Source organism: Delphinapterus leucas, chromosome 9 (assembly GCF_059928025.1).
Source record: "Delphinapterus leucas isolate spDelLeu-1000000601 "Yukka" chromosome 9, BTC_Dleu_Yukka2, whole genome shotgun sequence".
Classification (NCBI taxonomy): domain Eukaryota; kingdom Metazoa; phylum Chordata; class Mammalia; order Artiodactyla; family Monodontidae; genus Delphinapterus; species Delphinapterus leucas.
The window spans coordinates 41,279,665-41,292,997 of NC_143137.1; the positions used below are offsets into that span (position 1 = coordinate 41,279,665).

The 13,333-nt window shown below is 52.0% G+C and overlaps 1 protein-coding gene across 3 annotated transcripts in view; it reads right to left on the reverse strand.

Moving 5' to 3' along the window:
- Nucleotides 1-1,944: 1,944 nt before the first annotated feature.
- Nucleotides 1,945-13,333, reverse strand: part of EEPD1 (endonuclease/exonuclease/phosphatase family domain containing 1) — a 120,679-nt gene continuing 109,290 nt past the window's right edge. Inside the window, exons 6-8 of one of the 3 annotated variants that reach the window (XM_089917529.1) lie at nucleotides 13,021-13,159; nucleotides 8,475-8,669; nucleotides 1,945-5,327 (exon numbers count right to left, since the gene is read on the reverse strand). In XM_089917529.1, coding sequence (XP_089773655.1) covers nucleotides 5,311-5,327; nucleotides 8,475-8,669; nucleotides 13,021-13,159 — 351 coding nt within the window. In that variant the 3' untranslated portion in view covers nucleotides 1,945-5,310. Of the gene's footprint in view, nucleotides 5,328-5,883; nucleotides 7,473-8,474; nucleotides 8,670-13,020; nucleotides 13,160-13,333 lie in introns of those variants that run through there. The other 2 variants (XM_022583415.3, XM_089917528.1) reach the window with 2 other exon arrangements.

Below are 13,333 nucleotides of genomic sequence, written 5' to 3' on the forward strand. Positions count from 1 at the left end.
TTATCACAGTAAAACCTGAGTCCTCACGCTCCCCACCAGCAGCAAGAATCGTTTAATTACATAATTCATCATCACAGAGGCAGCAGGGCACGTAGGCGAGCCCATCTTCCACCACTGACTACTGATGGGAGCTCAGCTTGCTAAGCCGGCACCATTAAGCGCCTCAGAACCGAAAGTGCCAGGTGAAAGCTGCCTTGTGAGGTTTGACCCTGAAAGTCAAGGTCATCCCCCCATCCCCACGGGTGGCTTATTTTATGCCCAGCAAACTCCTCCCCAGAGAGGGTCCTCCCACCTCTGCTTTTAGGCCCGTGGCCTGCTTCTCAGCAGTGGCTGGGTCTCCCCGCACTCCCACTCTTGGGCAGGCCCTGGCGTCTGAACTCACGTCCATCTTTACGGTGTTGTTCACGCCAAGGGGCCTCCTCGTGCTTGGCTGAGGGCTGTCACTGTATCTGGGCACAGGGAAGTGGTCTGGGAACTCCGCAGACGCTGCCGCATCCCCCAGAGAAGCTTGGCCACCACAGATGATGATGGTGATGGGGAGGAGGCTTGCCACACACAGCCAATACTTCACTTCGTCTTTATGACAACATTACAAGGTAGGTAGGAATATCCCCATTTTCCAGATATGGAAACTGAGGCTCAGGGGAGGTCAAGTAACTTGCCCAAGTCACACCAATAATAAGTTTCAGATGGATTTAAACAGGAGTCTGGGCCTATAACACCCATTACAGCTGAGCTCTCAGTCCCTCCCAGAGCTTCCCTTCCTCTCCTTCCACCAGTTCCCCCAAACTTGCTGGGCCTCCAGCTCACCCTGGAAGTGTTCCAGGGGCCTGCTTCTCGGAGGAAGACCAATGTCCCCGCCCCTCCATGCCCACCGCTGTTCCACTCCCGGCCTCATCCCTTCCCCAGGGACCAGCGTGATGACCTGCACTTTCCTTTCCAGGCTCCCCAGTGCACTAGTGCTAGAGCCTCTTTCTCTGCTTTGCACAAAGCCTGCAGAACAGCCTCCCAGCTCCTTAGCCGGCTGCCGCTTAAGATCTGGCCTCAGGTTCCGTTTAGTCTTCTCCCCACCACACATCATAAACTCTTGCCAAAGTGACCTATACTGAACCCTTCCCTCCTCCACACCTTGTCCTCAGTCCCCTGCCCAGAATGCCATCTCCTGCTCTCCCTCCACATCTCCAGTTCTGCCCATTCAAGTCCCAGCTCAGAGACACCTTCCCCAGGAAGACTCCTCGGATTTGCCGCCAGGTGAAAACATGCTCTCTTCCTCTGATTCACATAGCACTTTATATCTCTCCTGCACAAGTTCTCCTGTGTTTATTCTTAATTATGAGCCTCTCCCTTAAAGAGCTTTAAGAACAAGCCCTTTGGAGTCAAACAGAGCTGAGTCGGAATCCCGACTTTGTCACTTACCAGCTGTGAGGCCCAGGTAGGTTACTGTAAAATGGGGGCGATGGCATCGGCCTGGAATCCTTGAAGAATGTCCTCAGGTTAGCTGTGGAGGTCACCCGGCCAGGTGTGTGACACCCAGGAAACAGGTAGTGCCCGTTCCCCTCTGGGCGCTTCCTTCCTTCCTGCCCTCAGGAACGCTTCTCACCTTCACCCCTCTGCGCCTGCCCACCTTCAGCGGCAATTAGGCTAAGCACGCACCCCTGTGCGTGGGGCGGAGCTCTTCCCCGGGCCTATCAACCAGGAAAGGGACCAGGTGCGGCCCGTAGAGGGAACTCGGATGATAGCCTTCGACGGGCAGGAGACCTCGTGGTGCCCACTCTGTCCTCACTCTGGACTTCCTGCAGGGTGTCCGGATTGACCCACGGGTCTTCCTAAAGGGCAGGGGCTGCTGGCCTCTCCAGGTGGGGTGACGCAGGGAGACTCCCACCTGCCCCCACAAGCTGAAGAGGAGGAAGCTCGTTTATGATTCCCTGGCTTGTTTCTTTGCCTCCTTACGCCTTTGGTAAGGGCTGTTTACCTGCTCACCTGTGTGGTGGGTGAGAGCACTCCCAGGTGAGTGCCTTGAGGCCAGGGGGCAGCAGCAAGGAGACTGGGCAGACAGCCTGGCTGGAAGGGACTGGCCCTCTCCCACGGAGCACTGTCTCCAGGCATCACCAGCCTGGGGGCTCAGGGTTCTGTTTTATTAAGGTGCCCATGGTTTTCTTACAAGATGGAAGATGCAGGAATGAATCGCTTTGTCTGGCTTCTGCAAGAGGCTTCCCAGAGCCAGGAGAGAGAGAGGCGAGCTTCCCAATGGCCTAGCACTCAGATCCCTGCGGGCTACCCCTTCCAGGGAGACCCTGCTGCCTCCTTCCAGGCTCACCAAGAGGAGAATGGAGAATACTGGGGATCCCACACATCCAGATCCTTATAGCTGCAGGGGTGCCAGGCTGCAGACACACACAGCCCAGGACCATGGCCAAGTGACCCTTGGGGTCTTCCTCCCCATCCCCTGCCCACCCCCAGGGCCCAGCCTGGTGGGTGCACCATGTGTGATGAATGAAAAGCAGCCCAAGGCTTTTTTTTATATATATAAATTTATTTTATTCATTTTTGGCTGCATTGGGTCTTCGTTGCTGCACACGGGCTTTCTCTAGTTGCAGCAAGTGAGGGCTACTCTTGGTTGTGGTGCACGGGCTTCTCATTGTGGTGGCTTTTCTCTTGTTGCAGAGCACGGGCTCTAGGCATGCGGGCTCTAGAGCGCAGGCTCAGTAGTTGTGGCGCACGGGCTCAGTTGCTCCATGGCATGTGGGATCTTCCCAGACCAGGGCTCGAACCCGTGTCCCTTGCATTGGCAGGTGGATTCTTAACCACTGTGCCACCAGGGAAGTCCCCAGGGCTTTTAAATATCCCTTTCTTCTCTCTGGTACTTCTAATTTACCCTCCAAATACATATATTTTAATTTCCCCATTCTAGAATGAAACACTCTTATCACTTTCAGTGACTCCTTCCTAGCAAAATGCTGCTTCAGGGAGTGGCATAAAAAGAAAGAATTATAGGACTTAATCTCCTTCACGTGTTTCCACTTCTGCTGTGAGGACTTCAGTACACCTGGTCTACAGGGAAATGTATTTATTCTGTTAAAAAGTGTAAATCTTCGAACAATGTCTTTTTTGGGGGGGAGGGGGCTTGGGCCTTTTATTATTTATGCATTTATTTCATTGTGATCATGCAACGTTTCAAACACAGACAAAGGTAGAAAGAAGAGTGACATGAACTCCTATGTTCCCATCACCCGGCTTCAACAACTATCCACAATTTGTAAATTTAAGTATTCTTTGGATTTTAAGCTCTACTCAATCCTCTCATATTTACTGTGCAGGGGAAGAGGGAAGAGATAGACAATCTGATTATTAATTAATCTTAACACTTCTGGAAAACTTTAGCTTTTAATTCTGTAAGTTTTATGAAAATCCTGCCTCTGGGCTAAAGGCTCACAGGCCCAGGCAGGGAGGAGACTAGGCGGCCAGGTGCTAGCAGAGGACCAGACAGCTGCTTCCACAGCCTAACGCTCTACTAGGGAAAGGCTCCATCATTCCGCAGCCTGGCTGGCAATCGAGACTTTCAAAGGCTAAGTGTGCCCAGCGATGATGCTACTTAAGATGCCACGTGTGAGCCCGGCTTTTACTCCTTCTGGAAGACAGAGTCAGTATGCCGTCTCCTGTCAACTCAAATAGAACAAGTCACAGGTTCTGTCCCCGAGAGATGACTTACTGAGTGTCCTACCAAGTTTCTCCACCAGGGGGCACCGTGAGGTGCAGTCTTGGACCCTTATGGGGCCTTTGGGTCTTTTTCAGTGGAATGCAGGCCGGATGACCAGTGTCCACGTGACAGCCTCCACTGGGTGGGGATCTTTCTTTTTGAGAGCTCAGCTGGACCAGTGGACAGTCCAGGATGACACACTGTTGGGAAACCACAAAGCTCATGTTCCAGTTGAGGGGAACTCTGGGGATAAAATGTAAACAATAAATAATTTAAAAGAATTAAAAAGGGCTTCCCTGGTGCCGCAGTGATTGAGAGTTCGCCTGCCGATGCAGGGGACACGGGTTCGTGCCCCGGTCCGGGAAGATCCCACATGCCGCAGAGCGGCTGGGCCCGTGAGCCATGGCCGCTGAGCCTGCGCGTCCGGAGCCTGTGCTCCGCAGCGGGGGAGGCCACAACAGTGAGAGGCCCACGCACCGCAAAAAAAATAATAATTTTTTAAAAACCGCTGCTTCTTATTGAGCTCTCACCATGTGTCCTGGGGAACGGTTCCCCCTGGAGTTGTGCCCTGTGGTCAGACAGTATGCTAAGAACTTTATAGATGTTATTTATTCTCTGCAACCCTGAGGGATTCTTCCTCGTTTAGTAGGTTAGAAACCTGGGACTCAGCCAGACAAGCACAACCTGCAGGGGCCGCACCTTGGACCTGGCAGAGCTGGGTCTCAGCAGCCAGGTCTGCTGGTTCCAAACCCCGGGCCTGTGGCCACCGAGCAATGACCCAACTCCTGGGGCCCTCGGGTGACAAGTGCCCCCACTGTGTCTGTGGTGTGAGTTTGTGTCAAGGCTAAGCAGAAGTCCTGTGCAAACTCCATTATAGCAGGTGTGGCCGATGCAGTTTAGCTCCCCAGCCTCTGGCTCAAACCAAATGACCTTCACAAGGGTTGTTTAATTGGATTTCTTTCCCTCTCTCCTTACTTAAGAAACCCTTTGCTTACCGCAGTTTTGCTGCAAAAATCTGGCTAAAAGGACTTGGGGCATCTGGCTGGTGAATGCAGGTGGCGCTTTTAACTTTAGATGAAGCACCATAAAAGGTCAGCTCAGCTGGGGAGCACCCTTTCCTACCCGCCACGACTTTTCACTCTAACCCAGCTGCTCTCGGCCAAGGCTCAGCCGGCACAGGTTCCGGGCCTCCGGGCGCTGCTCACCCTCCCACTGAAGAGACACCTCCTGGGAGTGGGCGTGGCTGATGCCCAGGTACCTGCAGAGCCCCCAGAAGGGGCTTCCTTCCCGTGCTCACGACCAGTGATGCTCCTTGGAGCCAGGTAGCCCCCAAGGTGGCCTTTGATGGACAACGGGCCCCTTTGACTGCCCATCCGGCCCTGGGCCCAACAAGCCACTGGGTTCCCACTGGTGGTGACGGTGGTCCACACGTTCACTGGGTTAACACTCTCACACGTCAGTGTCGGCAGCACGGGGTTGACATGTGCATGGGCTTTGGACTGAGTGTGAATCCCGTCTATTTACTTACTGCTTGTGTGACCTTCAGGAGGTGAAGCTAAGCCTCAGTTTCTTCGGCTGTGAAATCGGCATTACAATCCTGGTCTCACGGGGACCTAAGCGAGAACCCAACCTGGGAAAGGAAAAGGGTGCCTGGTGGCAGTTAACCCACGCTTCCAGCGCCCCCCCCCCCACACCCCTCACAAAGAAGGACCCTCCTTCCCTTGACACTCCGGGGCTTAGCTTCCTGCGGATCCAGAATCAACAGCTATTCCTTGGGATCAGCAGAGGGAGGCTCTGGGTAGAGAATGACTAGGCTGGGGAACTGGAGTGGGTGGGGAAGGAGGAAAGGAGATCGTTCTGATGGAATGCTTGTCCAGCACAAGGGAACCCACAGTGTCTGGAGGCACAAATGGTCCTTCAAAGTAACAGACGGTCCAGCAAAGGGCTCAGAGGATGAAGCACGGGATGGGAGGGAGGAGACGATCTAAAGATTTTACAGAGGTCTCGGGGGGTCAATGAGGGTGTGACGGGTGCGTCTGCGTGATCTCAAGGCGGGGATGTAAAAGGAGCTCCCGGGGTTCATCATGTTCAGAGCCCTGCAGGCCACAGCCCCCCCAGAGGCGTCAGAAGGGGGCACAAAACACACACAGCAGGGGACCCACCCCCAGGTCCTCACTGAGGCCAGGCAGGTTCATCTCTGTTTATTTTTTCAAAACAAAACTAAAAATCATCACTCAAAACATTTGAGGAGAGTGCTCAAGTTAAAAGCTTCATGGAATTTGCAGCCAGCACATCGCAGACTGGTGGTCAGAAACGGGAGCTCCCGGCGTCGCCTCCACTGCTGTTCCCTTCGAGCTGAGGTCCAGGCAGCGGGGTGGCCAGCCCAGGGCAGCGGCTGAGGTTGGCAGCATCCGCAGGTCGGGGGCTTTCCAGTTCTCCAAGGGCTTCTGATTTGACCATCCAGCACCTTGAGGGCCCGACGTGCTCCCTCCCCCATGAGAGTCCAAAAGCACCTGCAAGGAAGGCAGGCGGGTCAAGGCCCGGGCCCTGGCGCTGTCAGAACGAGGACGAAAGGGCAGGCAGCTCGGGATCTGCATCTTCACCAGGAAGGGCAAACTCGTCGCCTCCGGGCTCAGGGGGTGGAAAACTGATTTGCTGTCATCATCGCTCGTGCTTAATGTTGGCTTCACTTCGCTCCAGGGTGACCCCGTTGCCATTCCGAGGGCCTTCCTTCCTGTTCCAGTCCTTCTCCGTGTAAAACTCGCCGAGCACAGGGCAGTGTTCAGAAGCCACTCCGCCCCAGGACCAGTTATCTGGAATCCAAGGGTTCGTGAGGCCTTCTCTCAGTACAGCCCAGTGGCCTGGAGGCAGAGGGAAGACAGACCCAGAAATCAGGATGGGGGACAGGGTGGAGGTCACAGGCTGGCGGTTGGAGGCCAGTGCTGTATGTCTGCAAACCTGACAAGACCCCTCAAGTCAGCCGGCTTGTCTGTGCAAACGAGCTGTTTCAGCCCATTGGATGTGCCAGACAAGTGAGGGTTTACCGTGTAGGCCCTGAAACTACCCCGGGTCCAAGCCTCCTGCCCAGTCACACACCCGTCGACCTACGTGTGGTGGCCCCCGCCTCACTATGCACCATTTCTAATCTGACCGGCAAGGCTAAGTGTTTGACACAGGGACGCATGCCCTGCAAAGATGTCTAAAGCGAAGTGAAGGTCCTATTTCACAAAGCAAAGACACTGGGGCAGGGGGGCGGGGGCGTGGGGAGGAAGTTCTACAAAAAGAGCAAAGAAGAGAAAGTTACAGAAGTTTATGAGAAAGTAAAGGTATCTTTAAAGTCAAGATTTAGAAATATATGAAACAGGAGGCACGTTTAAGAAACAATGAGGGCTTCCCTGGTGGCGCAGTGGTTGAGAGTCCGCCTGCCGATGCGGGGGACACGGGATCGTGCCCCGGTCCGGGAAGATCCCACATGCCGCAGAGCGGCTGGGCCCGTGAGCCATGGCCGCTGAGCCTGCGTGTCCGGAGCCTGTGCTCCGCAACGGGAGAGGCCACGACAGTGAGAGGCCCGCGTACCGCAAAAAAAAAAAAAAAAGAAACAATGAAATAGTCACAAAAGCAAGGACAGAGCAATTACGAGCACTGGCACGGCCCTCAGTGAGAACCGTCGCAGATAATTAAGTGCATCCAGACCTGGGCTCTGGTGTGAGCTGTGCCTGCCCAGGTGACAGTTCCATGATGGTGGCAACTCCTCCCTGCACCTCGGTTTCTACAACTTAAGAGCAGGGGATAGATGAGACGATCTCTACCTTCCTCCCGGCCCCTGCGCTCTCGGGCGCTCCAGTTCCCTTGGTGACAGCACTGCCCTCCCACCGGGCCCCATGGCAGCCTGCCAATGGCCTTGGTCTGGCCAGCAGTGCGTTTCTGCAAATTGCACCTTGCCTAGTTTGATGGCCGTCACTCCCTCTGAGACCCACTTTCTTCGTCCTTTGGATTCTCCCATGACACAGTCCAACAGGAAATTCTAGTCCTGAGGATCTAAGTCTTGGCTGCACGTTGGGGTCTCACAGTGGGACCTCAGCGTTGGTACCTAAAATCTTTTTTAATGTCTCACTGAAGTATAGTCTGCATCCATTGGTGCTTAGTAAAGCTTCCAGGTAGAACTGAGAACAACCGTTCTTGTCCTTCACCAAAAGAACTGCTGCTTCCATATTTCTGTTTATGACTGTTTCATGACCCCAAGTCTGTTCAGCAAGTGACTGGTTGGGGGGGGGAGTGCTTTTCAGTGCTGAGATTACCCACCACACCCTGGTCCTGGTGGAGTCCTGTCTAAAGAACTTTTCCATCCTATCGTGATGCCAGGTGACATGTCAGCTCACCTCCAACTGCTGCTCCTCAGGCCACAACACAGCGCCTGAATGTGACAGGGCTTGAGGAGTGTTTGCTGAAGGGGCTAAGTGTCCTTAAAATTAGCCTAAGGTATCAGCTCATCTTGGAATTGGGGGATGCCGCCAGTCCAGAACGAGGTTTGCCCAAGACACACTTGCTTTGGCCCTGCTGCAGATCAGTGAATGCCTTTTATTATTTTTCACACCCCCTTCACTCTTAAAAGTGGCTCTGTTTGAATGATAATTATACAGCCACCTAAGCAATAACCTGATAAATGCCCACAGAGGAGGGAAGGTCACTCCTGGCTCTTGCTGAAACCAGATAATCCAGAACTGTCAGCTCAGACAGGCGATCCTCACTCTGTTTCCGAACAGCACTTGGGCTTTACCTGTGAAAACCTTCTTTAAGCTTTTACTGATCCAGATGTTGTCCAGAGTCTTCGAGCCTTGAGGATTCTTGGTGCTGATGTTGGTAAAGGTGTGTGCGGGGACCAGGTGGTGGAATTTTTCTTTCCTCAAGATATCATAGTCACTGCTGTCTGGCCCCTGGCCGAAATCTCCTAAAACTATCACCTCTTTTTCACCTGGAAGTGGAAGAAAGAAATTCAGGAATGTAAGAGGTGGTGGGAAGTCAACACAACACGGACCACAACTCATTTAAGTAGGATCATGACTCTCTGAATTGACTCTCCAGGGTTAGGACTGTGGCATGGTTCTTATTCTCCCAATTTTTCCAAATTCCTTGTCCAACAAACCCCCCCCCAAACTTTAGGAGTAGGTTAGTGACACATTTGGAAATGGGGGGCAATGTGATAAGAGAGATCACCTCTGTTCCGGATCATGGGTTCCAAATCTTATAGCACAGAAAGCCCTGAGGGTCTTCCCCAGATATTTAACAAAAGCTCAACAAACATTTATTGAGCACAGAGGGAAGACCAGGTGAAGACACAGGGAGAGGACAGCCATCTACAAGCCAAGGAGAAGCCTCAGGAGAAACCAACCCTGCCAGCACCTTGATCATGGACTTTCCAGCCTCCAGAACTGTGAGAAAATAAATGTCTGTTGTTTATGCCACCCAGCCTGTGGTATTTTGTTAGGGCAGCCCTAGCACACTAATACAGGGCCAAAGTGGAAAGCTTTTATCTTTCAGTATTTTCAACATTTCTCTCATAGTTTGATTTACTAGAATAAGTGGGATATTTATGAAGTATTTTCCAAAGTGAGGAGACACTCAGAAAGGACAGTGGGCCCCAGCTAGGCTCCCTGGGATTCCCATCCACTGCCTCACTGTCACTTCCTGTCTCGAGATTCCCTTCCGGGGAGCCACGTTGTCATAGGGAGTGGCGTTTCTGTTGCACCTTGTAAGGAAAGCTTTAAGCAAAGCAATTAATAAACTAGGGCCAAATGCATCCGAGACACTCAGCAAAATCTTCCTGGACACGAATTATGTTGCAATAATAATGGCTAAAGAAATCTAAAGTGAAACAACACAAGCCACCAGCAGAGGGCACTCGCGCACCGCACATGACGCCCTCCTCCAGGGGACGTGACGGACAGCAGAGGACGGGAGCAAGGCCTTCCTGCTACCATTGTGTGACCAACAGAGAGGTAACTGTACCCCTCAAGCTAGATCGTAACAACCTTGGCACCCAAAGCAGGGCGAGCCCAACCAAGCTGTCTTGAGAAATCGGTGCCAACTTCCAACAGGAAAGCCAACTTGAGAATAATACAAGTAACAACTCATATGTGGCTAGTGTTAATGACCCTCCACTGAGCCCTCACCGTGTGCCGGGCCCTCTTGCAGGTTAAGAAGCTGAGGCTCTGAGAGGTGGAAGGGCTTGCCCAAAGTCACCGAGCTAGCCCTCAAATCCAGGGCTCTTTACAAAGAGCTAGGATGGAAAAGCCCCACACATCTGGAACAGAGCCTGCTGCCTGGCGGACGAGCGATCAACACGCAGGAGAGAAATGGTGAACGAAGCACGAAGAAAACCGCAGAATTAAGGTGCAGTGTATTTTTGAAAAGGAGCGAAGAGAAAGATGCTACCTTTATTGACTATCAAGGAAAACTGAAGTTAGGAAAGGCTGAGGCAGAAGGTTCCCCATATAATGAGAGAGGTTTTCATTGGGATGCAGACCTGAAAAATTCGGGCCAAAAAAAGACAATTCTGAAACCAGGATAGATGCTGGTGTCCTGGGTCAATAAACCCAGCTCTGTGTAACTTCAGGAATGAAAATAATGGCTCTTTTTGAACTGGCAGGTCCAGTTTCTTACAACTCACCTTCTTTTGGTTAAAGTGGTTTGGCAATGACATCGAGACAGTCCTTGCCCCCAAGAATCCACAGATGTGCACGCGCCTGATCTCTCCCAGGGCGCTGTGCGCCAGGGTGGGCTCTTGAGTCATTCTCTTAGTTTCCAGGAGTGAAGGGAGAATGCCTGGGGCTGACTTCCTCAGAGACCCTAGATTTACAAAATGCCAGCAACAATAGCAGGAGCCAGTCCCCAGCGGAAGAAGGTCTTACCCAGATGTCAAGCATGACTTTGCCCTGTTTCACTCTTGCTGAGTTCACAGAACAGGCCCCGTGGGGTCTGAAAGAAGAAACTTCCATCCGAGGATGGGCACTCCACCCCCAGTCCCTGCTGACTCCAACCGGAGTGCACGTTCCAGACAAAGGCAGAAAGGCCCAGAGTTTGCTAATCAAATCGGCTCTGCTTACTCTGATAGAAAGAAGCCTGTGGAATAAAGGCTTAGTCTCTGTTTTAGCTGAGCCACCTCTGCTCATCGATTTACCCTTGTTGCCCCTTGGGCAGGCTGCAGCACTTCCTGAATCCTCGGCTCTGCCGTGTTAACAGCAAACTGGATGTTAGCTACAAGCAGGGGGACATAAGTCACTGTCCTTACATGGGCATGTCAAGGCCTAGCCAGGCTGTGGGTCAACAGTCCCCTGGCAACTTGGAACAATACCCTGCCTGGGTTTTCTGACAAAAACCTGATCCCTGCCCGGATATCAGAAAAAACAGTGAGGGCCTAAGGTTATCAGAGAAGTTAGGAACTGGCATCTTTCCTTTCTGCTTCCGTGTAAAGAAAAGGAAAAGCTTGAGATCAAGAACAATAGAAATGTCCACAGATTTAAAAGCTATCAAGTCATCCTTTTTAATAGGTTAGAAAGTAGCTGTAGAGGAAAAGCTTGAGATCAAGAACAATAGAAACATCCACAGATTTAAAAGCTATCAAGTCATCCTTTTTAGTAGGTTAGAAAGTAGCTGTAGGTGAACAATTTCCTACATAGCTGCTCCTTGGATGAAGTATCTCAACTGAAACATCTTTCCGACTTTTTTTTAGCCCAAAGACTCATAATTTAAGGAGAACGCTGGTCACAGCACATCCTGGTTCGAGATGCAAGCTGCCCATCAGTGTTATCAGTGTTCATAACAGCATTATTTACAACAGCCAAAAGATGGAAAGAGCCCAAGTGTCCACTGACCGACAAATGGAATAGTCTTTGGCCCTAAAAAGAATTCTGACATATACTACAAGCCATGAAGACATAATGTCAGTGAAATAAACCAGCCGTAAAAGGACAAATATTGTAAGATTCCACTGACATGAGATACCTAGAGAGGTCAGGCTCATAGAAAACAGAAGGTAGAAAGGTGGCTGTCAGGGTCTGGGAGGAAAGGGAGAATGGGGAGTTCGTGTTTAATGGGTACAGAGTTTCAGTTCGGGTAGATAAAAAAAGTTCTACAGATGGATGGTGGTGATGGTTATAAAACAATGTCAAGGTACTTAATACCACTGACTCATCCGCTTAAAAACGGTGAAGATGGTAAATTTCATGTTACGTATATTTTACCATGATAAAAATCTTTTCAAACTGTAAATGTGTAGTTTGACTGAGTTATTTTTGTAGCCAAATCTTCAAAAATCACCTTTTGGGGGGCGCCAGTTAAACAAGGGAAAACAAGGCTTAGCGACTGAGGGAATATTGGTCAAGACTCTAGAATATGGGAGAGAACTGCAGGCCTCCAGCTGTGAACCCTCACCTGGAGAAACTCAGTGCTCTGAAAAGCCAAGCCCAACGGAGCACATCCCAGTCTTTACAGCCGTGTCAACTTTTCCTTCTGGGAAACCGTGCACAGAAAACCTTCTGTGTTACTGGGGCAGGAGCCTGGAAAGCAGAGTGCCCCACCTTTCTTCTGAAGTTCTGTTCTTTTCAATGTTTTCTTAATCCCTCTGGCATTTCTGTGAGTCAACTCATGTCCACTGAGCCCCTGCTATGTGCTGGGTCCTCCCTCAGACGGTTACCACGCCCCTGGGCGCCCTGTGAGGTTAGCACTGTCAGCCCCCACCAGATGGGGCTTGAAGGGTGGTGACTTGCCAGATGTCCTACAGCTGTCCTACAGCTGAAAGAGCTAAGATTAAAATCCAGCTTTTCTGTCGGCTTCAGGGTTCCTTTAACAAGGTCGGCATCCCACCAGGGAGAAAAATTCAAATTACGGCTCGTCAGGACTTTCCCACTCCCCTTGTCACCAACTGTCTTTCACAAGAAGAGCAGGTGCAGATCTGCAGGAAGGACCACAACGGGGGCACACCCGGGGCAGCGGAGCCCACGATGGGTGTCACAGGGGAGGGTACCATCACTTAGTTTTTTCCCCCCCTAATCCTTTCCATCAAAGAGAGGCTGGAGAGCCACAAAACCAACACCGTGGAACCCGCACACTAGACCCACAGAGACAAAGCTGTCAGCATGCCCGGGGCAGCCGGGCTCCCCAGGATGCAGGCGGTGTGGTGGTTTCCCATGCATTACTCAGCATGCATCGCCACCTACAGGACGGCCAGCCTAAGGGAGGGGAGAGATGCTCCGAAGAGGTGACCCCCCCCTGCCCTGCAGAAGTGGGGGCTGCTGGCCCAGCCTCAGAGAAAGACAGTTTCCTACCTTTCAGGGTTTCCTGCAAGGTCTGCACGAAGCTAGCCCAGCAGTGGCTGTCACTGTGACTCTTGCTTGGGTTCTCACCCCCTGGGAGGGTCAGGGCTGCCAGGTGAAGGTTCACCAGGGTCAAGTCATGACTTCCCACCTGGGCAACAGGAAACAAAGCATCAGGGACAGGCGGAGATGTTCTTCCTGCCTGTACCCGTTACCTCCGCCCCATGAATAGCTTCCTGCACAACACCGACAATGGGAAACGCACACAAGGCCAGCACCCCCTGGAGAGAAGGCAAGGCGGCCACCAGAAGAGTCTTCTGAGGCC